This window comes from Rhinolophus hipposideros, assembly GCF_964194185.1.
Source record: "Rhinolophus hipposideros genome assembly, chromosome: 13".
Lineage (NCBI taxonomy): Eukaryota > Metazoa > Chordata > Mammalia > Chiroptera > Rhinolophidae > Rhinolophus > Rhinolophus hipposideros.
The window spans coordinates 2,806,610-2,833,284 of NC_138059.1; the positions used below are offsets into that span (position 1 = coordinate 2,806,610).

The 26,675-nt window shown below is 48.6% G+C and overlaps 1 protein-coding gene across 1 annotated transcript in view; it reads left to right on the plus strand.

Moving 5' to 3' along the window:
- The window catches only part of KCNK9 (potassium two pore domain channel subfamily K member 9), a gene marked incomplete at its 5' end in the record, with an annotated part of 69,615 nt that extends 50,060 nt beyond the window's left edge, over positions 1-19,555 (plus strand). The window contains one exon of the mRNA XM_081070571.1: positions 18,579-19,555. Within this exon, the coding sequence (XP_080926697.1) occupies positions 18,579-19,420 (842 nt within the window). The 3' untranslated portion in view covers positions 19,421-19,555. The remainder of the gene's footprint in view (positions 1-18,578) is intronic.
- Positions 19,556-26,675: the final 7,120 nt, after the last annotated feature.

The following is a 26,675-nucleotide window of genomic DNA, read 5'->3' on the forward strand; positions in this document are numbered from 1 at the left end:
AACTGGAGTATTTTAAATGCTCCCTTTCCCCTTTTAACCTTTATGTTAAATAATTAATAGCCTGTCCTAAAACTGAAGAATATTTGCAGTTTCCTGCTTCTGTCTGTTTGTCATCTTACTCCAAGTTTTGTATACTTTTCTCTTGTGGTTTCCAGTAGAAGAGCTCCTTGCAACGTTTCTTATAATGCAGGTCTTATAGTGGTAAATTCTCTCAGCTTGGCCAATGGTCCGTCTTTCAATATTTTGAATATTGCCTTCCACTCTCTCGTGTCTCATTTGGGATGTTTGAATTTTCTTTCCCAGGCTCTGCCAGGATGGGTGGGGCACGGGAGGCAAGGCCATCATCTCACATTCCCACCCCCCGCCAGGAAGGGCTGCAGGCACCGCTGTGTTGTTTGAGGCTTCCCAGTCACCCGTACCTGACTGCCGGGATGGGTGAGGGGGTAGGAGGTGGCTTTTCTGGGAGAGGGGGACTGCTCCTGCCCGTCTCACGCTCCAGGCCAGGGTGAGGGGTGCAGCCTGACGTGTCCCAGGCTGTCATGCTCACTGGAGTGGTGGTGGGTGCGCACTGCATCTGAGGCCACCACCCGTCCTCTCCTATGCCCTGCCTTTCCTACTCTTTCCAGCACGCCCGCCTCCAGGTGTCCTGAGGCGCAGACCTTTCAGGCATGTTTGTGTGTACAGCAGGGGGTCCTTTGTTGAGTTATTGTTGTCTGACTTGTACATTTAAGGGGAGAAACAATGGCGTCCTCTCACTCTGCCGTGATGCTGATGTCACCTCCTTGGCTAATTTCTTACCTACCTACTGCCTCTCCACTCCAAGGGTCCCATTGATTCATGAGTTCAGTCAAGGGTGGAATGATACTGGGCAGGAGAAACATCAAAGGAGCCTCCTTTGCCCAGCCATGTGGCGAGTGGCTACCACCCTCATGCCAAGCGTGGCCCAAGGACTCCAGAAACAAATTTGGGTCAGAGCCTGCCCTCGAGGTGTTCCTGCTCATCCAGAGTAGACAGACAGACCAGCAGGGGAGACATGGCCCCTCCAGGGCAGAAACACCAAGTGGCTTCCGTAAAGGGTACTTGACGGGGATGGGAAGGTGTGGGAAGTCTCGAGAGATGGTATGTCCTGCAGGGCTTGTGACAGTGGACGTGTGCTCCCCTGACCCATGGGCCCAGGGGAGCGAGGCTACAGGGAGGTTAATGGCAGCCCCCTGGCATAGACACACATGCCTCCTTGCCGGGAGAATGGGGGAGATTTATCAGTAAGACAGGGGCTTTGCAGATGTTTGGTCTGTGGCCCGTACGCAGATGCACCTGGATGCCTGCCCTTCCAGGAACAGGAAGGTCAGGTTGTCTGGGCCACCCTCCCTCAAACCAGTAACTGCCTGGAGCTGAATGGGGCTGCCCCTCAGGTAACATATGGCCCTCCCCCTTGGTCAGGGTCTTCACCTCCCTCTGACCTCAGAACAAGTCCTGTTTCTGCATGACTGACACCTTGTCCTGAAGTCATTTGAGCTTGAGACCAGTGACCTAAGAGAGCCAAGAAGTAGGGGCACTGTGACTCAGCACCGTAGGTCCCCCCTGCTGAGCCATCGCAGCCTACAGCTGGGGGTAAGGGAGTGCACACTCCAGCGAGGTGTTGGGCAGAGGATGGGTACTGTGCTGTTCAAGGGTTCCCAGCCATGCCAACCTGACAGCACAGCATGAGCAAAGGCCCTGAGGCATAAAGCAGAAGAAGAAAGAATCATGTGCACCTGTGACAAACTCATTTACATTCACAGGGCCTCTTGGAAACCGAAAGGCAAAATCAAAGACTGGCAAGGGAGGGAGGTCCAAGATGGCGGCAGCACAGGGGTGAGTTCAGGGTCCCCCCTGAACTCACCCCTCCCATGAGCAAACCCAAATATATATGTATATAGACAACAGTTACTTCTGGGAGACAACTGAGAGCTGAATGAACAGCTTCTGAATAACAAACGAGAGAGACTGAGTAGAGAAGGCTGGGAAGCCATGGGCGCCCTCCAGGCTAGAAGAGCTGGTGAGCACTACTGTTTATCTCCGCCTCCACTCTGGTAAGTCGTGTGTGGGGGGTCCACTCAGGGGCTTTGGCTTACCTGCAAGATCACCACAGCACATTCCCAGCAACAGTGCCTGGAGCCTTTTCCCTCCAGAGGGAGGAAGTGGGAACCATAGGGGGTCACCACGGCACCTGGCCCTGCTGGAGCCACTGCAGCCCAGCAGGCCAGCACTCCAGGTGCCATAAGTGCCTGCATAGCTCGAATCAGCTTCCCCGATCTGCCTGGCACAGAAAGGCTACACACTGGTCACTTTTTCACAAGAGCACTTTCTGTACAGCCAACGAGGGATTGTGTGGAGAAGGCTGGGAAGCTGTGGGAGCCCTCTGGGGACCGAGGGAATTCTCCAGGGCAGAGGTGCCAGTGAGCGCCATTGTTTATGTCCCCTCCACCTCCGTAGGGTAAGTGGAGGCTCTAGCCAGGTGGTCTGGCCTACCTGCAAGGTGGCTGTGGCATATTCCCGGACACACGTCTCAAGCCCATTTCAGCCCTGAACAAAGGGGAGCAAGAAGGACCAACACGGCATTTCTGTATGTACCCGCCCTCCCCACCTGGAGCAGGTCTGGCTGGGGAGGCCGGTGCACTGGATGCCTTTGGCACTCACTGGGCTCCCACCAGCCTGTGAAAGCCACCCAGCACACACAGTTTACACAGAGGCCACTTACAGAAAGCCACTTTTTCAAGACTGGGAGAGATAGCTGTTTTGTCTAATTCACATCAACATAGAAAGTCAAGCAAAATGAAAAGACGGAAGAGTATCTCTCGAATAAAGGAAGAAGAAAAATCTCCAGAAAAAGAACTCTAAGGAAAGAGGGATAAGTAATTGCTTGATAAAGAAGTTAAAAAGAAAAACAAAACAACCAAAAAAAAAAAAAAAACACACACACACCCAAAAAACGGTCATAAGGAGACTCACCAAACTTGAGAATGGAATAGAACAACTTAGGGAGAACTTTAACAAAGAGCATGTAGAAGCAAGCAGCAAGCAGACCTACAGAATACAATACTTGAAAAATACACTGGAGGGAATCAACAGCAGGTTAGCTAATACAGAAGAATAGATCCACCTGGAAGAGAGACCAGTGGAAATCAACCAATAAGAACAGCAAAAATGATTTTAAAGAACCATGATAGTTTAAGGAACCTCTGAGATAATATCAGCCACTCGAACATTCACGTTATAGAGATCCCCGAAGGAGAAGAAAGAAAGGAACAGAAACTCTAAAGAAATCGTGGCTGAAAACTTTCTTAACCTGGGAAAAGAAATAGGCATCCAGGCCCAGGAAATACAGAGAGTTCCAAACATGATGAACCCAAAAAGGCCCACACCAAGACATATTGTAGTTAAATGGCAGATGTTCAAGATAAAGAGACAATCTTGAAGGAAACAAGGGGAAAACAAGGAATTACACACAAAGGAAACCCCATAAGACAATCAGCTGATTTCTCAGCAGCCACTTTACAGGCAGAGGGAGTGGCAGGACATCTTTAAAGTGCCGACAAAGGAACCTACAACCTAGAATAATTTACCCAGCAAGGTTGTCATTCAGAATTGAAGGAGAGAGAAAGAGTTTCCCGTACAAGCAAAAACGAAAGGACTTCATCACCATTAAACTGCTTTACAAAAAATGTTAAAGGGTCTTCTTTAAGCAGAAAAGGAAAGGGTATAACCAGAATTAAGAAAATATGAGAAATGAAAAATAATCTCACCAGTAAAGCCAAATATTTAGTAAGTACAGTGGATCAGACATTTAAAAAGCTATTGTGAAGGTCAAAAGAAAACAGTATCAAATTCAATCCAAACTACAATAAGTAGGTAAGAGATACACAGCACAAACAGATATAAATACAACATAATAATAAAGTGTGGAGGGGAGAATAAAAAATGTAGTCCTTATAAAATATATTCAAACAAATGCCTATCAGCTTAAAACAGACTGCTATAGATACAGAGTGATGCACATAATCCTCACGTAACCACAAACCAAAAACCTACAAATGATATACAAAGAATAACTAGAATGGAACAACCCCCAAAAATACGCTTAAGAAAACCAGCAAACCACAAGGGAAGAGATCAAGAAAAGAAGAAACGAACAGAGGAGACTGTGAAAATAACCACAAAATAATTAACAAAATGGCAATAAGTACATGTTTATCAATAATTACTTTAAATGTAAATGGATTAAGTGCACCGATAAAAAGACATAGGGTGGCCGAATGGATGAAAAAACATGACCTACCTATTTGCTGCTTACAAGAGACTCACTTCAAAAGACACACAGGCTGAAAATGAAGGGATGAAAAAAAGATATTCCATGCAAGTAAAAAGGAGAAGAAATAGACTTTAAAACAAAAAAATCAGACAGAAGAGACTTTAAAACAAAAAAATGTAAAAAACAAGGATATTACATAATTATCAAGGGGTCAATCCAAGAAGAGGCTATAACAACTGCAAATATCTACACACCCGTATAGGAGCACCTAGATATATAAAGCAATTATTAGTGAGCACAAAGGGAGAAATCTACAGTAATACTATTGTAGAGGATTTTAATACCCCATTCACATCAATGGATAGATCATATCCAGACAGAAAATTAATAAGGAAATAATGGCCTTAAAATGGCACATTAAGTGTAATAATAATAATAAAAAAAAACACACCCAACAAATAAAAGTCCAGGACCAGATGGCTTCACAAGTGAATTCTACCAAACATTCAGGGAAGAATTAATACCTATCCTTCTTAAACTATTTCAAAAAAATTGAAGTGGAAGGAATGCTTCCAGATTCATTCTACGAAGCCAGAATTACCCTGATACAAAAACCAGACAAAGACCTTACAAAAAAAGAGAAAATTACAGGCCAACATTCTTGATGAACATAGATATTAAAATTCTCAACAAAGCTTTAGCATACCAGACTCAACAATAAATTAAAAGTTTATACACCACGATCAAGTGCTGTTCATCCCAGGGAGGTAAGTATGAGTCACGTCTATTAATGTAAATCAGTGTAATACATCATATTAACAAAATAAAGGATAAAACCATATTTAAATAGATGCAATCAAAGCGTTTGACAAAACTCATCCTTTAATGATAAAAACTCAACAGTGGATATATATATATATATATATATATATATATATATATATATATATACACATATATATAAAATGTCTCAACCTAACAAGGGCCATGTATGACAAACCCACAGCTAACATCATACTCAATGGTGAAAAACTGAAAGCGTTTCCTTTAAAATCAGGAACAAGACAGGCATGCACTCTCTCTCACCACTTCTGTGTAACATAGTACTGAAGTCCTCGCCAGAGCATTGAGGCAAAAAAAGAAAGAAGAAGCATCCAAGTCAGAAGGGAAGAAGAAAAACTCTCATTATTTGCAGATGGCGTGGCACTACAAATAGAAAACCCTAAAGACTACACCAAACTATTAGAACTAATACATGAATTCAGTTAAGTTGCAGTATATAGAGTCAATATCCAGAAATCTCTTGCATCTCAGAAAGAGAAATGAAGAAAATAATCCCCTTTACAATTGCATCAAAAAGCATAAAATACTTAGGACTAACTTTAACTAAAAAGGTTGAAAGATATGTACTTTGAAAACAAAGGTGTTGAAGTAAGAAATTGAAGAAGACACAAATAAATGGAAGGATATACCTTGCTCATGGATTGGAAGGATTGATATTGTTAAAATGTCCTTACTACTTAAAGCAACTTACAGATTCAATGCAATCCCCATTGAAATACCTATGGAATTCTTCCCAGAATTGGAACAACTCATCCTGAAATTTATAGGGAACTATAAAAGACCCCAAACAGCCAAAGAAATTTTGAGAAAGAACAACGTGGGAGGTATCACCCTCCCTGGTATCAAACTTTACTATAAAGTTACAATAATCAAAGCATATGGTACTGTCATAAAAAAACATATGAAATTAATGGAATAGAATAGTGAGTCCAGAAATAAATCATCCCTTATACAGTCAACCTATGACAAAGGAGGCAAGGATATGAAATGGAGGTTAAGGATAGTCTCTTTAATGCATGATGTTGGGAAAACTGGGAGGATACATGCAAAAAATAACTTACACCATATACAAAAATAAACTAAAAATGCATTAAAGATTTAAATGTAAGACCTGAAACCAAACTAGAAGAAAACACAGGCAGTAAACTCTTTGACATTGTTTTTCAAAAAAAGATATTGCTAAGGGCAAACACATTGGCCTGCATCAAACGAAAAATTGCAGTGAAGGAAACCATCAACAAAATGAAAGGATAGCCTACTGAACAAGAGAAGATATTTGCAAGGATATATGTGATAAGGAGTTAACATCCAAAATATATAAGGAACTCATACAACTTAACACCAAACAAACAGACAGACAAACAAACCACCCCCCACAAACAATCCAATTAAAAAATGGACAGACCTGAATAGACATTTCTCCAAAGAGGACATACAGATGGCGAACAGACATGTGAAAAGATGCTGAACGTTACTGATCATCAGGGAAATGCAAATTAAAACCACAATGAGATATCACCTCACCCCTGTCAGAATGGCTATCATCAAAAAAGCAACAAACAAGAGTTGGCGAGAAACAAGTGTTGGAGAAAAGGGAACCCTTATGCACTGTTGGTGGGATTGCAGATTGGTGCAGCTACTCTGGAAAACAGTATGGAGGGTCCTCAAAAAATTAAAAATAGAGCTCACATAGTAGATACAGCAATTCTACTTCTGAGTATTTACCCAAAGAAAACAAAAACACTAACTTGAAAAGATACACGAACTCTTATGTTCATTGTGGCATTACAAGTAATAAGTAATAGCTAAGGTATGGAACCAACCTAGCTGTCCATCCATAGATGAATGGATAAAGAAGAGGTGGTACATTCTCATCGGTGCAGTGGAATATTATGCAGCCATAAAAAGAATGAAATCTTGTTCTTTGCAACAACATGGGTGGACCTAGAGGGCATTATGCTGAGTGAAATAATTCAGACAGAAAAAGAAAAACACCATGTGATTTCACTTATACGTGGAATCTAAGACAATAAAAGGAACAAACAACACAAAACAGAAGCATACCTGCAGTACAGAAAACTACCTGATGGTTGCTGAATGGGAGGGGGTGGGGAAGGAAAGAAAAACCAGAAAACAGAAGCCTGGTGTGGTCCAGGAGAGGTCTGGATGCTAGGGAGGCCCATACCTGGTACCTGTTTCCTTCTTTACTGCTCACAGCCAGCCTTGGGGGAAGTTGCAGTGCTGCTTACTTGGTCTCCAGGAGAGACCAGGGTGCGAGCTGCTGAGGCACTTTCCTGAATCACACAGAGGAGCAGAAGTGGGGCCCAGCTGGTGGGCCTCGAGGCCGGCTTTTCCCACTTGGCCTTGAGACTGGAAGATACCTGGTAGCTGTTAAGTAAGGGAGGCTCTGGGAGAGCTTTGGCCCTGGGATGTGTGTGTGTACACGCATGTCTGCATGTGCTCGTATCTGTGTGCACACTTGTGTCCGTGCATATCTGTGTGTGCAGATGTGTGTCTCTGTATACGTGTGTGACAGCTCACCTCACGGGGCTGTGAGCACCGTCTGCCAGGCTGCACTGCACAGTCAGCCATGTCCCAGGCCTCGCCCCACTGCAATGGGACGTCCCCAAGGTCATACAGCTAGTCACGTCCCTGAGACCAGTTGTCTCACCTGTGCAGTGGCCATGGCCATGCCTGCGGCCGTGAGAATGGGCCTCCGCGGGGCTTTGTGGACTATCCATCTGCACTAAAGTCCGGTTGTCCTTGGATCTCATGGGACATGATGAGCAGGTCGTGATGCCAGTCTGTACAGACTTGCTGTGTGTCCAGCGTCCACACGAGCATTCAGCAACCCAGGCTCCTAACTGCCGGAGGCCCCATCCTCCCTCACGCCCTGAGCCCTCTCCATCTTCAGGCAGAGCAGGGGAGGGGGAGAGGGCAGGGGACGCGGGAGAGGGAGAGAGAATATCCTGAGGCTGGGCCTGGCACCCTGCTGGCCGGCACTGAGTCCTATGGCCGTGTCTACTTGCAAGGGACCGTGTAGGCCAGCTGTGTGCCCAGGAGGAGGTCGCATATGTGGGTGGGCACCAGCTGTCTCTGTTAGAACCACCTGCTTCTGTTGCTTCTTGACAAAATGAGCATCTCTCCACACTTGAGGCCCTGGAAGCCAGTTTGCTGCCCCCAGACCCCAGCACGTGCTGACACTGTGAGTGGGAATGAGCTCAACTCTAAGCAGCCGAATGTGCTTAGAACAGGCCTGGGGGCTCTCCTAAGGCCTAGCACTGACCTCCACCAGCGCCAGCTGCCCCTGCTTCTCTTTAGAGCCCCTTCCACACGGTGGGAGGGCCAGGGCACGCGTAGAATGCAGAGGCCTCCTGACTCAGAACCTGCCCTGTAACACAATCCCAGCTGATCCCATCCCGGTGAGCTTTGGCTGGGAAGCAACGCTTTCCGAGCCACAAACACCACCACTTTTTATTTCAGCTAATCAGGTGTCTGAGAGCACAGACGTTCGTAGTTTATTATTTCAACTCCAAAGCCACTCTTTACTTCCCCCTCTCCCCTGCTCCCGGCCCTGTTGACCCCATGGGCTTGAATCACGCTCATTTCACGGAACAGGACGCCGTCTCGGTGGACTCCTAACTCCTTGTCACTTGGATTCCTACGAGCCCTGAGTTCCTTGGGGAATTCAGAGTAAGGAGAGGAGAACCTTCTAGAGAAGGTGGCATTTGAACTGGGCTCTGAGAGGGGAGGAATCAGCCCTGTGGAGGGGCAGGAAGAGTCTGAACAGAGCTGTGGGACCAGCAAACTGGGGCGGGGGGTTGTGGGGACCATGGCCACTGCCAGGTGTGGTCAGCACTGAGGGCCACAAGTAACTCATGTTCAAGGCTCTCTCTCCTGCCCGGTCGGAGCTCTCCTGCGTGAATTCCACCTGCTCCCGCTCCGGTATTATACTCCAGCCAGAAAAGAGATTCTCCACAGCTAACAGAAATAAAGCACACGTTGTAATATTTTTGACTTATTTTCACTTCTTTTACAAAAAGTATCAATTACTAATGAGTGGTTATTCATGGATATTAAGCTCGACTTTAAATTTTCTTCTACCATAGACTTTTCACAAATCAGCCACGTTTTATAATTTGTCCTATGAGCTTCATTATTCAATGTAGATTTGTTTCTCCATATTTCCTTTTTTTGGGGGGAGGGGGCGGAGGAAGGAGAGTAGATGAAGAGCGAGACAGGAATTTGATTGGGAGGGCGTGGAGGAGACCAGAAGTGAGACCCAGGCTTCTAGCAAGCTCCCTCACAAAGCAGCAGCCGTCTGCAGGGTGGGGGCTGGCAGGGAGCCCAGGTGGCCCTGACTTTGGGGCTGAGAAGGATAACAGTCTGCCCCACGTTTCTCCTCCATGCTACTGAGAGAACACCGCTCACCTGGCAAAGGGAAGTCCCTGGCCCACGAGAATAAATGAGCTCAGCCCCGTGCAGCATTTTCGCTCACGTCCTCGCACATCGTCTGCCCTCAGTACACGGTTGCGGTCATCGTCATCTTCTTGTTATTATAGTCAGTGCTGCCCGGGATTGATGGTAATGACTTCTGGGGGGGAAACTCACCACATCACACATCGCCGATGAGAAAGACGAATGGCTTTTCCCGCGGAGTCCTCGCCCTGGACGCGGGCCCGCGGGAAACGTGGGCGAGGAGCGGACCGGCCGAGCCGCAGGCGCGCGAGTGCCCGCCAGAGGGCGCGCTGCCTCTTCGGTCGCGGAGTCGAGCCGTCTGCGGCCCGCGAGCCCTGGGCCTGAAACGACGGGGACGGGGGCAGGGACCGTCGTTGGGGCCGGTTACACGCATGACTGGCCACATTTTATGTGAACCTTCCTCTTCAGAAGCAAACTCATTTGGTAGATGGCAGACCTCGCGTCTCTTCCAGCGGCATGGTTCCATGCGTCTGTGGTTCCAAGCCTCAGGTGTTAGAGTGGCTAAGGGCTGGGCGAGCCAGGGAGGGGCGGGGCGAGCCAGGGAGGGGCGGGGCGAGCCGGGCAGGGGCGGGGCGAGCCAGGGAGGGGCGGGGCGAGCCAGGGAGGGGCTGGGCGAGCCAGGGAGGGGCGGGGCGAGCCAGGGAGGGGCTGGGCGAGCCAGGGAGGGGCGGGGCGAGCCAGGGAGGGGCGGGGCGAGCCAGGGAGGGGCTGGGCCGTGACCACGGCCTGAGGCTGCCTCATTCAGGTCACGCAGGGCGGGGCCCTGGTGGGTGCCTCATTAGAGCCCCAACAGCCCTGCGAGTGGGGGTTGCATGCTGTCTAATGGATGGAGGAAGCTGGCTGGGCCACCACCCTTTGCCGGCTGCTCACAAGGGCTCAGATGGGAGGTGTGAGCCCCCGTCCCCGATCCAGGCTCTTTCCCCGACACTCGCACCCCCAGCACTGCAGCAGGCCTCACGTTGGCAGAGCTGGTCTGTGGCTGATGTCTGCCACCTCTCTCATCCTTCTAGGCCCCATTTCCCCGTGGGAAGAGTTTAGCTTTTAACAACAGCGTCCCCCCACACCCTGTTTTTCATTGAAGTCAAATTCACATCACATAAAATTAACATTTTAAAGTGGATAATTCAGTGGACAATTCTGGTCGCCCTTTAGCACATTGACAATGTTGTACAACCACTACCTCTATCTGGTTCCCAGACATTTTCGTCACCCCAGAAGGACACCTCAGACCCATCAAGCAAACACTTCCTATTCTCCCTTCGCCCACCCTGGACAACCATTCACCTGCTTTCTGTCTGTAGATTGGCCTGTTCTGGACGTTTCCTATAAATGGAGTCATACAATGAATGTGTGGTCTTTTGTGTCTGGCTTCTTTCACTTCAAATAATGTTTCAAGGCTCATCCACAGGGTAGCACATGTCAGAATTCCATCTGTTTTAAAGGCTAAGTAATGTTCTGTTTGTGCATATCAGCCGCTTTTTGTCATCCATACATCCATCCACCGATGGACCCTCAGTCTCCCCCTTTGGGCTGTTGTGCATAGTGCCGCTAGGAGCATGGGTGTACAAGCATTTGAATACCTATTTTGAATTCTTCTACATACCTAGGAGTAGAATTGCTGAAAATAACTATTAAAGGATCTTTTCTTTGTTGCTTGGGTCTGAGCTGGGAGTAGAGAACATTGCCAAGCAAACGAAAGCCCTGCCTCTTTCCTGATGACTTCTGGGGTGGTGATACTGTCTGCAGTGGGGCATGGCGAGCGGTTTCCTGATGCCCACAGGGTCATTGTGGGGCTGTAGGGGAAGCCTGGCTGCCCAGACTCAGTTTTCTCATCCCTACAATGGGGACAATAACACTTGATGTGATCCCCCACTGGATCCTCATTAGATAAAGGAAATGGGCCCAGGAGGTGCAGCCCCAGAACAGAGAGGAGGTCCAGCTGGCGTCCGGACCGTGGTTTGTAGGAGTTCCCCATCTGGGAGGTGCTGGGCTCTCTGGAGGGTCCCTGGAGTGATGGTCCACTCAGATGAATGTCCACACAGCAGCGGGAGCAGTTGCCAGGCTGGTCTGAGAGTGGAGGCGTCCTGCAGCCGGGTGGCCTCTGCTCTCTCTGGGGCCCCTTGTCCTGGTCTCCCCAGACCTCCAGGAAGGGGCTCTCCGGGCTCTCCTGAGGGGGTCCTCTCACAGGGCCTCCAAGGGGACAGAAGAGGAGAATGGACTGTCATGTCCTGTTGTCAGAAATGTGTGCCTTGCAAGCTTTTGCAGATTTTTTAAAAATACATTTTTAGTCTCCTCGCACCCTTAAGACACAAAATGCAGAGAAACCAAAGGGGAATGTTTTGGAGATTTATTAATAATACAAAAGCCTATGAGGGAATTACTCTTTTGTTAAATAAAATTCCAAATCTGCCAGATTTCTTTCCAGAGAACACAGTGACAACCTGTGAACAAGCAGGGCCTCTGGTGGCTCTGAGAAGGGCCCAGGGCTTGGAATCCCAGGGCTCTCAGCCTTCTCACCTATGAAATGGGCTCACGCACTCTGTGGGGTGGAGTTCCCCACGGTGACTGTGGGAGAGGTCCTCAGTCATCCAGGGTGACGCTGCCCGCCTGCATGTGGCTCTCTTCAGCGCTCTGTGGGGCAGGGCCAACCTCAGCCCACCTGGGGGAGATGTGCTCTGGATGACGCCAGCTCTCGCTGCCTTTATTAGAACTGTCTGTGGGCTCACAGGGAGGGAGGGAAGGCGAATGAGAAGATGTGGGAAGGGGCTTGGTGGTGGGGCTGCTCACCGCCCTCCCCCCATATCCCCTCGCCACGCTTTTTCTCTTTCCTCCCATCTCTTCTGTCCTCTCTTCTCCTTTTTCTCATTTTCTGGATCATCATGACCTCTGCTTTAGACAAAGAGATGGTCTGTTTTGTCTTATTTTTTGTTTGGCCCACGCCACATTTTAAAAGGTTTAATTAGACACCAATTAGATCCCCCGTTTAAAAAAATCCGTATTTCCAGCTTCTCTTTTAAAATCAGGAAATTGGGTCGCCCTGGCCTGCTGCCCTGGTTGCTGGGCTGGAGAGCAGCTGCTCTCCAGAGGACCTGGCTCTCTAGCTGGCCACGTCTGCCAGCAGACCTGGTTTGCCTCCCTGCCCATCTCCCCTGGGACAGATGTGGGATGGCTTGTAGGAGAGACTGAGGTGCAGGGGCATTTGAATTGCAAAGTGCTTTGTTATCAATAGAAAACTGTTGTTTGTAGTCAGGCTGAGGCATAGGGCGTGTTCAGCGTGAATCCACTCCCATCAACACACTGGCTGATGTCAAAAGATTTACTGGGAGACAGCCTGCAATGTGTGTGAATAGGACTTACTCTAGGCTGGGCTCAGGCGCAGGGTTAAAATGATGTCCCCCTGCCTTAGGACAGTCTCTTCTGTGGGCGGGCTCAGCCTCATGGTGCTAGCATGACATCAGTGGCTCCAGACGTCACATTCTGACTCCCTTCAAGTCGGGCAGGAAAGCTCAGAAGGCTCACTGGTTCAGGGCTTGACTGGTGACCCAAGAAGCATCACCGCTCTTAGGGGGTGAATGGAGACCTACACAGGAGCCCATATGGTGATGCCCAGTGAAATCGGGGGCCTGTTACATCATGATATAGTGACTTGACCCAGGACAGCCACAGCCCCGGGTACCCCTTAAAGATGAAAGAATGAATGTGGGAAAGCTTTGTAAACCGTCAAGTCCTGTGTCACCTTGTAAGGACCCCTGCTGCCCACGCCTCTCACCCTGTCCCCCACAGGGGTCCTGGATCGCCTGCTTTCTGGTGTTTGCAGACACCTGGGTCTTATACTCACATGGAGCTCCTCCAGGGACATGAGCTGGGCCACCGCGGGGGAGGGGTGAGGATGAGCAGGGCGCATGTCGCAGCTGAAGTGGGGAGCCAGCCAGGAAGCACGGAGGCGGAGGGCAGCTCTCTTTTCCAGCACCTCCCTTCCCAGAGCCACCCTGAGTCATTCTTTAATGGAATTTGTGTCTATTGAATTCCTACCAGCACAAAAACCTTGCATGTCCTTTATAAATATTTCATTCTCTTCCAGCAGCAGATTTCCCAATGCCTAAATGCCTGTGTGGCCATCTCCTGCCCTGGGCTGGCATTCTGTCCACGGCCCCGGGCAGCTATGGGCTGGAGGACACAGTTATGGCCACGCCACCTGGCCTTGACAGTCGCTTCTGCTCAGGGAGCAACCAAGCCTCCCCGGGAGACTGACATTGCAGTGAGCGTGACAAAAGAAAATGGGGAGGCCTGGGGAGGGAGGTGACCACCCGTGGTTCCTAAGGGGCAGAGTCAAGGCTCCAGCATGGGCCGGCCTGATGCCAGGGGCAGTCTTGTCCACTCCACCCATCATCCCAGAGTGGGAGTTCAAAGCCAGGTCGATCACTTCTGGCAGAGGGATTAGGGTGGCTTTCACAGAGGGGCACTCCACGGCAGGGGAGCTTTGCAAACTGTGAAATGCTGTGTAAGTCTGGAAAGGTCATTGACAGCCAGCTGTGGATGGGTCTAGATTCCCAGGGAACAGGAAGGAGTCATGCACAGACTTCAGCTGCAGAGTGTCAGGGTCTGGGCTGCTCATGGCCCAGCGGCCTCACTTTTCGCAGCGGGGAGAGCCTGCCGGACACTCATAGCATCTTTAATGAAGCACTGAGCTGGGTCTGGGAAACTTCTGGCACTGTCACACTTCTGGGAAATTTCACAGGAGCCAGCGAGGAACACAAGGCATCTTGCAAGCCACAACTGGCTCTTCAGGGAGCCCCAGACCCAATAGAAATGATTAGTTTTATTACTCTCTTTCTCTGCCTCTCTCCCCGCCGGGAGGATGGAGCCTATTCATTTTGTTTTATTTTGTTAGCCAGCTGCAGCCAAGAAATGCAGGCCCCTTCTCTGCACAGCCTCTCCCAGGACAGATCAAAGACACCTACCAACTATATTAAAGGGGCCGTGAAAATGGGGCTGGATGCTGCAGTGTCTCAGGCGAAGCTGCCCCCAGCCAGGGCAGGTGGATGTGGTGGGCTCGGGGGTGCGGGCTTCCAGGCAGGCCCCAGGAGACAGAAATCATTTGCACAGCGATGCAGCCCTTTAACGGCCAAGTGCTTCCTCTGTGCCAGGCTCTGGGATCCGCAGAGGTGAGTCAGGAGTGGGCTCTGCCCTGCTCAGAACTACCGTGCTGGCTAGAGGCAGTGGAAGGAAGTTGTGGTTGTGTCTTGGGCCTCTGTGTCCCAAGAGGGAGTGCAGTTACTCCCCCAACACAATGTCTTGTTCACGGAGTTCCAAATGTTCCCCATGTGTATTGTGTATGAAGCATGCAGAGATGCCATGTGTGCGTTTCCCATACACGTATATTCCATGTAGATATTTTATGACTATGCCGTGTGTAGATTTGATATGTGTAGACCTGTTTGCATGCGGGACCCAATGTTGTGTCAGAAGTAGATATGGCAGAGAGACCCCGTGGAGAATTCAGGTGGTCTGTCCATTAAGGGCTTTTCAGGAAGCAGCACTCTCAATTTGTGCAATTAATTAACAGGGCCTTTGTAAAGTCTTCTGGAAAGTGTAGGTAGGGTGGAGGGAAAGCCACAAGGGGTGGGGGTACTTGGGAAGAGCAACAACGCAGAACTGGCAGTGTGCCTGGGAAATAGTTACTGGGACTTGTAGAGAACAGCTGTATGTTGGGAACCCGCTGGCAGAGGCAGCTAATTCCTGAGGCCCTCATCTTCCTCCCTTCCTCTCACCGCCTACCAGAGCTGCCCATTGGAAGAACGTAACTGGAAAGCAGAGGCCCTGGGATCCCTTGATGTGGCTCCCAGACTAGCCTCCTGCGTAGAGAGCAGGGTGGAGATGGGCGCATCCAGATGAGAAAACTGAAGGTATCCTGCATGGCCTGCTTTTCCCAGAAGGCAGTGCTCGGTCTGCGATTCGTCTCTCACTGTAGTGGCAAGAGTCCCGTGCTCCAGGCCACTGGGTCCCTAGGAGATTAATTCAAAGGCCCTGAACTTTGGTGGTGTTCATCTCCCACACTGCCTCCCAAATGTGTCTTGCTAAGGAACGTCCTCACAGCAATGGACCTGTGAAATACACTGTGAGGCATCAACATGGTCAAGTTCTTTTATTCTGTTCTATGACAGACAGCAGCACTGATGGAACCCTGAGACAGGTTATACCAGTGTATGGTTGTCCCAGCCATGCAAAGGCAACTGCTTCTCATCACCTTCACTGACAGGAATGGGGTGGGGGGTGCCCCTGGTGTACAGTTTTTGACCCAGAAAATGCTGTATTGGTTTTCTCCAGTAAACATATCACATAGGGAACTGCTAGCTAATGTTCCACCTTATTAAGTTGCTAACAATCGACTGTTCTCCGGCATCCACTTGGCTGTTGTATCGGCTACACAGGTGAGCTATATGGGGGTAGAGTGGGATTTTCACCCCTGCATTTTGTATAAATATAAACTCATTTGTTTATCAAGGTATGTTTCATTAGTTCCTGAAGACGTAAGTCTCCATCTGGTATCAGTTCCCTCTAGGCTGAAGAACTTCCTTTAGTAATGCAGCAGATGAGCAGATCTGCTGGTAACAGGTTTTCTTCAATCTGAAAATGTATTTTGTCTTCATTCTTAAAGGATATTTTCTCTGGGTAGACACTTCTGGGTTAACAGCCTTCTGAAAGAGCTCTTTAAAAATGTTCCACTCTTTCGTGGCCTCAATTGTTTATGTTAGAAAGTAAGCTGTAGTCAAAGAGCTGTTCCCCTATACGTGACATATTGTTTCTCTCTGGCTGCTTTCAACATTCTCTCTCTTTGGTTTTCAGCAGTTTGACTCTGATGTGTGGTTCTCTTTGTATTTATTATGCTTGGAGTTCACTTGGCTTCCTGAATCCCTAAATTTGTGTCTTTTACCAAATTTGGTTACTTTGGGCAATGATTTCTTTACTTTTTTTGTCTTAGTCTCTCTTTTCTTTTCAATGATGGCTTCTGATATTGTCTTACTGCTCTCTGAGGCTTTATTTACTTTTTATCTTTATCCCTTAGTTCTTCGGAATGGATAATTTCTATTGACATCTTTGCTCTCCCCTTCAGCTTTTCTATTTCCCCATTGTATACTTCCTGGCCCGACTCCAACTCTGGCATGTCATGTCTCCTTTTTTGTAAGGGCTATGGGGTTTCTGAGGGGTCAGAGCTCACTGCTGGGTCAGTGGGATTGAGGGAGAGAGAGAATGAAGAGAAGGCCTTCTGGAGGCAAACATATGATGGCAACTCTCTAGGGAGAATGTGGCCACTGGGGCAGGTAGGAAGTGGCACATGCCAAGGGAGAGACAGGCAGAGTGAACATAAGTGTGAAGTCCTGGCAGATGAGTGTAGGCTGGAGCAGTCAGAGTAGGCTTCCTGTGGGAGACAGTGGGAGGGATGGAGGTCTTGGGGTCTGGTACATGCCTACTGTGTATCACCTGGGCTAGATGCTCTCTGATCTCAGCAGATCTGAACAACAACCCCCACCTGGGAATTAATAGTATCCCATCCCAGTATATGTCCCATGTAACAGAGAAACCTCGGTTGGAAGAGGTCTTCTGGGGCCCAAGATAATGCAGCTGGTTTAGTGACCATGGGCCCATGAGACTGTGGGAAGCCTTTCTTGATGGGACAGGATTTGATATATTGGCAGGCCACATTCATCCTCGGAATTCTCATTCCAAATCGTGCTCATGATCCAGGTGTTTTTTTTTCTCTAGGCAATATTAGCTCTAGAACTTGAACTAGAACCTACTGAGTCTTATGTTCCTTCTGCCACATTGTGTAGATAGTATTCTGACATTATCACCGATCAGCTAGATAACTGACCCTGGCAGGTAGCTTTCCCTTTCTAGTACCACTGTCCTGATTGTGAAGGTGAGGAAATACCGAATCGTGAAGGGGATCAATGAAGTGAGGTGCTGTGAAGTTGAGTGAAGAATTTCAACAGCATTTACATACATGAGGTCTTTAAGGGTTGTTTATTGTGTCTTTGCTGATAAGTCTACATTCCACAGTGGCACACATTTATTTATTCTTTTATGAAAGAAATATTTTACGTGCTAGGTATTCATTACTCTGCATGTTGGGGACACTGCAGTGAACAAAGCAGATAGAAATTCTTTTCCTCATGGTGTTTATGTTCCACTCTGCAGTGACCTGTCTTGATTCATACCCTCTACTTTTAAGCCTGATACTTGGTGGCTGAAAACAGTCCTTTCAAATCCCAACTCTGAAGAAATCAAGTTACCCTGTTATTAAGTAACTCAATTTTCTTGTCAGTCGTGTTGGACTCTTCATGCCTATTTTATAGGGTCATTATGAGGTTGGAAGGAGGCAATGGACAACAAGGCATCAGCACAGAGCCTAGCATACAACACTTAGCATTCTTAATGTTGGTCCATGGTGGGTCCATATTTAATATTTAAATATGTTGGTCCATATTTAATTTTATTCTCTGGGCTTGCAGTTTTCTTAGTAGCAAATATGCTTTTTTTTTTTTTTAAAACTACTTTGTTTTGTTCTAAGAACAGTGGAATGCTCCCAAAACTCCTCTCCCAACTGAAATGCTCCAAATCACCCCCACCCCCACAAACCCACACTTCAAAGGACCTTTCTTCACTATTTCTTCCCTGTTCTCTTTTATCCCTCCCTTCAGGATTTGGGCATGCTCCAGACTTCATCCCAGGTGAAATGCCCCAGTCCCTACATGACATTTCTTCACTGCTTCTCCCTTGTTCTTCTCTTTCCTTCCCTGCAGGTTATGGTCATGCCCCCAAACCCCTCCTAACGTAATCTTCCCAACCCCCTCCCCCCAAGTGAAACACAACCCTCTCCCCACTGAAATGCCCCCAATCCACCCCCCACCCAATCCTCACAGGACGTCTCCTCACTCAGACTCCGTTTTCTCACCCCCCCCAGGTTATGGGCACGCTGCCCCCGGCACGGACGCAGGCAAGGCCTTCTGCATGTTCTACGCGGTGCTGGGCATCCCGCTGACGCTGGTCATGTTCCAGAGCCTCGGCGAGCGGATGAACACCTTTGTGCGCTACCTCCTGAAGCGCATCAAGAAGTGCTGCGGCATGCACAACACGGAGGTGTCCATGGAGAACATGGTGACCGTGGGCTTTTTCTCCTGCATGGGGACCCTGTGCATCGGCGCCGCCGCCTTCTCCCAGTGCGAGGAGTGGAGCTTCTTCCACGCCTACTACTACTGCTTCATCACGTTGACGACTATTGGGTTCGGGGACTACGTGGCCCTGCAGACCAAGGGCGCCCTGCAAAAGAAGCCGCTCTACGTGGCCTTTAGCTTTATGTATATCCTGGTGGGGCTGACAGTCATCGGGGCCTTCCTCAACCTGGTGGTCCTCAGGTTCTTGACCATGAACAGCGAGGACGAGCGGCGGGACGCCGAGGAGAGGGCTTCCCTTGCCGGAAACCGAAACAGCATGGTCATCCACATCCCCGAGGAGGCGCGGCAGGGCCGGTCCCGCTACAAGGCGGACGTGGCGGACCTGCAGTCTGTGTGCTCGTGCACGTGCTACCGTCCGCAGGAATACGGTGGCCGCTCGGCGGCACACCAGAACTCCTTCAGCGCTAAGCTCGCCCCCCAGTACTTCCACTCCATCTCTTACAAGATCGAAGAGATCTCACCAAGCACATTAAAAAACAGCCTCTTTCCATCCCCCATCAGCTCCATTTCTCCTGGGTTACACAGCTTTACTGACAACCACAGGCTGATGAGACGGCGGAAGTCCATTTAGGGTGTGGGGAGGCAAAAACAAACAGAAAAGTCATTTGTCATATTAAGTTCCATTGGCCCAACTAGTTTTTTCTTATTTATTAATTATCCTTTATTATTATTACTATTATGATTATTACTTTCTCTCCTCCTTTCTTGGTTTCATTTCTTCCCCACCTTTCCAGCGAGACAGAGCCGGCCAAAGGGGAAAAAAAAGGCCCGTCCTCCTCTGAAACTCGCATCTACGCATGAAGCATGGATTTCTTCCTTCTCAGCAACGTATGCCTTACATTTCTCCCCAGCCTGCCCCATCTCAGGGGTGGCTTTCCCATGACAGGTGTGACACCAAGACCATGAGACAGAGCTGAGAGGATACCCAACCCAAAGTTGCACACCAGGCTGAGAGCCTTCAAGCGCCCACCCACAGTGGTGTCTCTGACCTAACTCCTTTCTCTTTTCCTCCCCAAGGAGTGGGTGGCTCTGTGTGTGTGTGTGTATGTGTGTGTGTGTGTGTGGTATGAGTGTGTGCATGAGTGCACACACATATGTGCTTCTGTGTGTATGTGTATGATGTGACAAAATGGAAAGCATCAGGTATTCATTTCTCTTTTCCATCACACAATTTTGTTAATAGCTTGCTTTCAGCTGCTTCCAAACAAAACCGGAAAACAAAACCCACGAGGTTTTTGATTTATCATCTTACCAAATCAAGCATGTTCCATAAGCAGACTTTATCCCAGATGTGTCATGACCATATTTTTAAAATGCTAGTTTCTAAATTATATTAACTTCTTTTTAGGGGGTGGGTGGGCAAGAAGACATGGATCATTTTAGCTTGCCAGTTCAAAAATTTTTTAAAAGCATGCACTTTGTTAAACTGGTATGCGTTAAAAGACACACACACACACACAAAAAAACAAAACTAGCAATGGAATAATCAAAAGCCAATGATAATTTATTAAAGACATTTTTAATTTTATCATCTCCAGTTCCAACAATTTACCATGTAACTGGAAGTATCAGGGTAAACTGGAAAATTGTTGGAACAGCAAAATACCTATTTTATTATTTCCCTCTTATTTATATGATGAAATTATGGTGATTTATGCAGCATCTACCTGCATGAATAAGAATTACAGTTTGGGATGCGTGGATGAGAATGGGTATTAGTAGGTGGATGTGGTTTCTTTTCCTAATTAAAAAAAGACAGGGCATTCCTCATTTAAAATGTATACCTATATGTATTTCAAGAAAGATGGTCTCTAATCACATTTGATTTGTAAATAAGGGAAAGTTCATGTTGGTCTCAGGAAGAGTTTAGAGGCAGGGAGCTGTGTCTTGGCCTGCTGGGAACTTGTCAATCTCAGGGGACAATTTTTCTGAGTAGTGGAGAAATTCCTTCCCCCTCTCACCAAGGTTATGACCCAAAAGGGAAGGCCTGCTAATCTCCTGGGGGACAGTTAGGCTACACATGGCACATTGGAGGCCCCTTAAATGACAGGAATAGAGGAAAATCTGATCTCCAAATTCACAGAGGGGACTTACATTTCCCTTGTCACCATCTCTACCATTTCTAAAAATCATCATCCTCGTACTCTTTTTTCATAAATGAGAAGTTCATGGCTCCTGGATGGAAACAGGCTTTGGCTGTACTGCTCAGAGGGAGCAGGGGCAGTCCCAGTGGGAACTTCCAGAATGGAGGGTTTGCTCTCCAGGAAGAGTAAACCTAGAAGATTTCTTAAAGGAGATGGCACCCGGTGCTGCCAGTCCCAAGCATTTGGGCCATTGGATTGAAACACAGAATTCAAGACTCCTCTGAAAAAGCATGCACGTGAATGGTGCATCCCTATTGAAAATGGCCCCTTCGTGCAGAACACGGGGCCTAAGGAAGGAGTCTGGGAACCTCAGATTCTCTAGGCCAAAGTGGACAGTTATCAGTCTCCAAGGTCTGTATTGATTCCCTTGTCTTTAAGGGTGTGTTGTTGTTTTTGCTGGTTTGTTTTAAAATTAGGGCTCTAAAGTCTTTGCAGAGGATAGAAACAGTTGCTGTTTAAGTTTTTTTTCTCTTGGAAGAGACTGTTGGCTATAAAGGATCATAGGTGCAAAAATACTAATGCATATCTGCAGAGTGCTTCACGCTTTGGAAGAGGCTGCTTGAAAAAAGGGTAGGGTTTCTCCTGAAAAACCTTTGTAAGATTTGCCCTCAAATGTGTGTGTGTGTGTGTGTGTGTGAGAAAATCTTTGATCTGTAGAAGAAACTGAGGCACAAAGAGGATGAGTGATTTGCTCAATGTCACAGATCTGGTCCTTGACAGAAATGAGAGAATAGTCTTACCCGGACCCCAGAAGGTCCAAGGAGCTGACTCCACCACACCTTGGCACCGTAATTCAGCCCTCAGGTGAGGGAGCTTGCTTCTCTTTCTCCACGTGTAAATGCACCAGGCCCTTGGAGCCAGTCAGAGGAACACCAGCTCAACTTGTCATTCAGGACTGGTCCCCCACTAAGATGCAAAATGGTCATGAAGTGGCCTCTTCCTGCTTGACTCCTACCGGTGCTCGGGGGGGCCCCTCCCTGCCCAGGGAGATATAGATAACATTCCATATTCTTTATTTCCAGAGAGTTGACTCTTCTTTTGGGGATTGAGGATTGTAGGGAGAAGTCTGTTTGTGTGATCACCACTGACTTAAGTATCTGAAACCAATTGGAATTCGTCTTTGTTCTGTATCCCTCCTGCTCTCTCGTGCCCTTTGCTACCAGTGCAGTCCTCTGAAGGACAATCACTGAGTCTTCTGAAGTTCATTCTTGTTTATGCTCAAAGTGTTCAGGGGGTGGAGGTGAACCCCTGTTTGCTTTCCTGTGGCATCGTCTTTTTCTCTAATGGTCAGTCTGTTCCCCAGCATGGTACCTAGCCAAGGAGTTCTTTAGGCACCTTGGAGAGGTGCTTTCTTGGGGGCACAGAGGCAAGGGTCTCCAGAGTTTTTCTCTGGTGGTAAAATGAGACTGGGCCACCTCTAGAGCGTGGCCACCGGAGACCTGCTCACCCCATCAGCATTAGAATCCTCAAAAGCTAGGAGGAAGCTCAGTCTGAGTCCCCTCACTATGCTCCCTCATTTTCAGGGGGGATAATGACGTCCAGAAAGGGTGAACATATATCTAAGGTCACTCGACCAGAACAGGTCTTCCCCTTTTTTCTCCTTCTGCTCTTTTCCTGGCTGCTTGGTCACTGCTGTTGCTTACACGTTCCGAGCCATTTTGTTTATTACGTAGTAGTGAACCAACTTGTCTGAGTTTTGAGATACCTGGTTAGCTCCAGAGCTGGGAGCAGATCTCTTTCCATCTGCACCTTTCTGTCCTGAAACCCAGGCAGCAGCCCTTTCAGCACAGAGGGCTGCCTGGTGCTCGAAATTTAAATGGTCTTTCTGAAGTGTCTGTCATGCTCTGCTGTTCATCACCAATTATGAGGGGGGTGTCCCGGCTTCAGCATGATCACAGTAGATCATTTGCAGCCCAGGAATCCCCACTGGGTCCCTAATCTTTGCAGAAGAGGAAGCAAATGGATGCAGACTGCTGCCCAGGGGCCCTTCTTTGCAGGTGCTCATTAAAACCCATCCATAAAAAAGGCAGAGATTGACTGCTAATCTGGGCTCACCGTTTGTTCTCTGCACACAGCTTTGAGTGGGAGAACATCTGGACAGTAACTCAAACCCACAGATAAGCCCAGGCAGGTCATTTTCTCTGTCTCAGCCTTGTGGGTCCTGATTCCTAGTGACAATCACTGGCAGCTGGAAGCTGGACAGAACGGTTTGGAGGCTCTCGTTGTCTGTGTGCCGTGAGTTGGGAGAGGGAGCTAAGCGAGCAAAAAACGATCAAAAAGGAAAATCACCATCACTGATGTTTATGGCCCCATCTGTCTATCCAATCTTCTTTTTAAAATAAAAAGCCTTACTTAAGATACTACTGGTCAAGGGCATCCACAGAGGTGCGAGGTCTGAGACCTGGAATGTGTCCATTCTATCAGGGCAATGGACGCCAACATCTGGGAACACGCCAGTGAATCGAGGCTTTGCTTTGAAAGGGCTGTGACTTGGGGCCTGTCACGTCTGCTGCCTGAGGGTCTAAAGTGTGTTTCTTCCAGAGTCATGGTTCGTGTGAGACCCTAGAAGCATCCCTGGCGAGGAAAGGTGGGCAGGGCCAGGGCTGTGTCCACACAGCCTGCTTCACTGAGGTCGCCTCCCTCAGCCGCTGTAGCTTCCTCATCAACACAATGAGACAGGATTCATGAGCATTTAGCACAAAGTGAATTGGGCCTGGATGTCTGGTTACTGGGCACAGCTAAAGGCGGAGCCACCAAAAGAAAACCAAAACTCATTTTGTTTGGCAGGGTGCTGGGAGCTGGGAAGATGGAGGGGGAACAAGCAGTGTCACCAAGAAAAATGGTGACATCGTAGGAACCAAAGCCCTGTGCATCCCGGGTTCCCTAAAGCCCTGGGCATAAGTCCATGTTATATGTTTTTTTTTCTTGACCACACTTTGGTCAAGGCTGCTGTTTCCGGGGGGAAAAAATTATATTACCAAGATTCCCCACCCACCCACTTCGTTTGGAAAATTCCAGATTTACAGAAAAGCTGAAAGAATAGTATGATGAGCTTTTCTAGGACTTTCACCCAGACTCACCAGCCTCCAGTAAACTGCCGCACTGGCTGAATCCTCTCCCAGCCTCCTCACCCCCACATTCACCTTCAGGGGTGGTGTAATGCCTGCACCTTATAGGTGATTCAACCCAAGAAAAAAATTATCGACCTCCCAGGAATAAGAGCATCTTCTAGATAGCAGTGCCATTATGCCCCGAAGAAATGGAGCATTCATATAATACTTATTACCTAAAATACAACCCATCTTCACATTTCCCCAATTGTCCCAAAAATGTCCTCCAGAGATGTGTGTGTGTGTGAACCAGAGACAATCCAAGAGCACTCCCACACTGCTTGTCTGGTTGCCGCAGACTCTCCCCGTCTAGTACATTCTCCCTCACCATTTTTGTCTTTCTCGGCATTTCCATCTTGAAGAGTCTGCGCCATCTCTCTTGTGGGAAGCCCCACGATCTGCTTCTGTCCACGGGTTTCCTCAGGGTAAAGAATTTTAGGCAAGAAAATACTGACCATGGCTAATGCCTTTGGTGTGGTTGGCTCTCTGGAGACCTCTGATTACCTCTCTCACTGTAGGTAAATAAGTCGTATTAAAACGTCTCCTCTGTTAGAGACACTAAAGCTTCAAGAGAGGTGTCCACGAGTTCCTGGGGGCTGGGAATCCTCATCAAAGCTGAGCGAGGCTCTGCTATTTCTGACTCTTCACGTGGGTCTCTTTTTTGTGCTGAGCATTAGCAATCTGTCCCCCAAACACCTGTGGCGATAAGTCAGCTATAAATAGACACAAAGTGCAGAGATATGCTTTCATCGACTGTAAAGCTGGCTAGCAGGCGTAACTCAGTAGGGTGGTTGTAAGGGTCCCTGGAAGCCGGTTGGGGTACTTTGGCACCCAGTAGCTTCTCAATGAGTGGTAATGATTGCCAAAGCCTTCCTATAATCAGTCATCATAAAAATGTAATTTGGTGTCCCGGCAGTACCCTGGGCCGCTAAGGGCTGTCTTTGGTGACCTTGTTGAGGTGTTTGTGCTGGTACGTTCCATGGCACAGCCTTCTCAGTTCTGATAACATAAAGCAGTCCACCTGCTGTGGCTAATAATTCATTTTGATCAGGAAAAGATGTCCATGCCCATTCCCACCTCGGAGCCTTTGCCCATGCTGCTCCTGCTATGTGGCAGGTTGCCCTGCTCCTCCCCTGCATGCAGCTGGAGATGGGAGCATCTCACTCATTCTTCAAAAGCCTCTTTGACCCTTTGCCCCCTGGTAGACTCAGTGCCGCCCTCCTCTGGGCTGCCTAGGCCTTTCTATCATGGACAAACGCACTGGGAAGCAGACTCGATGGCCCTGGCCTTGGGCGCTGCAAGTGCTAGGCGGCACCAAAGGAGGGAACAAAGATAGTCAGCATCCTCGCTTCTTGCCTAAGTAGCCATTCATCGCTGCTGTCAAGGCCTGTCCTCACTTCAGTGCAGGCATGTCCCACCCCTGGAAAAGAATGCACATCATGTGATGAAATCCCCTCACCCCGTCATTAGCTATTCAGTGGCACGTGCCTGGCAAAGTTGAGTGTACCGTGTACCATAGGGCCACAAGCTGTCCACAGCTGGGCAGTTCCCATAAGGCGGGGAATGGGGACATGTTCCAACTCCAGGAACATCCTTGGAGTGGCTGGGCCCTATGATTGGAATGTCACCAGAAGCCAGGTCAGCTTCCCCTGCTTTCTCATGGAAGTGCTTCCAGTAGAGGCTGGACAGTGTGGGACCATGTCAGTGAGGGACAGGCTCCCCCCGCCTTGGCTCTGCCCCTGCCCAGCACGAGCTTGGGGCCCTAGACAGAGGCCGGGGCGGACTCCTCGTCTCCATGGCACAGCCTGCTGGAGGGAAGCTGCTCAGATCGTGGCGTCACACCCCTGAGACCAGCGTCTGCCATTCACGGGTCGTGGCCTTGCCGCTCTGAGAGATTCTAAATGAACCCCGTGTACTGCACACAGTGGCTGTGAGCTCTCCATGTGATGACCTTTCCGGGGCTCCTGTTGTGTGCCCAGTGCCGTGCTAGTGTTCTCACACGTGTTTGCATTTCTCGGAAAGGCCTGACCAAGTTTCCTGGGGCCTTTGACTTGAAATCAAACTATGGAAAGGAAGTGATTGGGTCTGGTTAAGGAACTCACGTAGGGCTTCACGGAAGAAGTGGCTTTTGGTACTCTTGGAGGAGAGCCTTGGAGGAGCAACGCGCGCTGCTTTAGGCAGAGGCCAGGCGTGCGAGTGTGGAAGGGCAAGGAGCCCGTCCTTCTCCCAGTGGTCGGTGGAGTCCTGCCACAGGGCCACACCCAGCAGACGCTGCAGTGTAATTGTCAAGGCCCTGGACAAGCTGGTCACAATCTACGTCATTCGGGCTATTCTGCTTCATGGCCCCCCAGTGCCTGCACAGAAAGTTTATTTCTAGGTCCTTCACTCTAACAACACAGCTTGAGTCCTGGGCTTCCAGTGAGGAGCTTTCCATTCGAATGTCCCTCCTGGGTCCTCCTCCGATCACAAAACTCTGAAAATAGAGCCTGGAGTCTCACCAAATTTCAGCTCTCTGCCGTCTTATGGTTTAGCTGGAGTTTAGTGGTTTTATTTTTGTTTTGTTTTCTCTTGT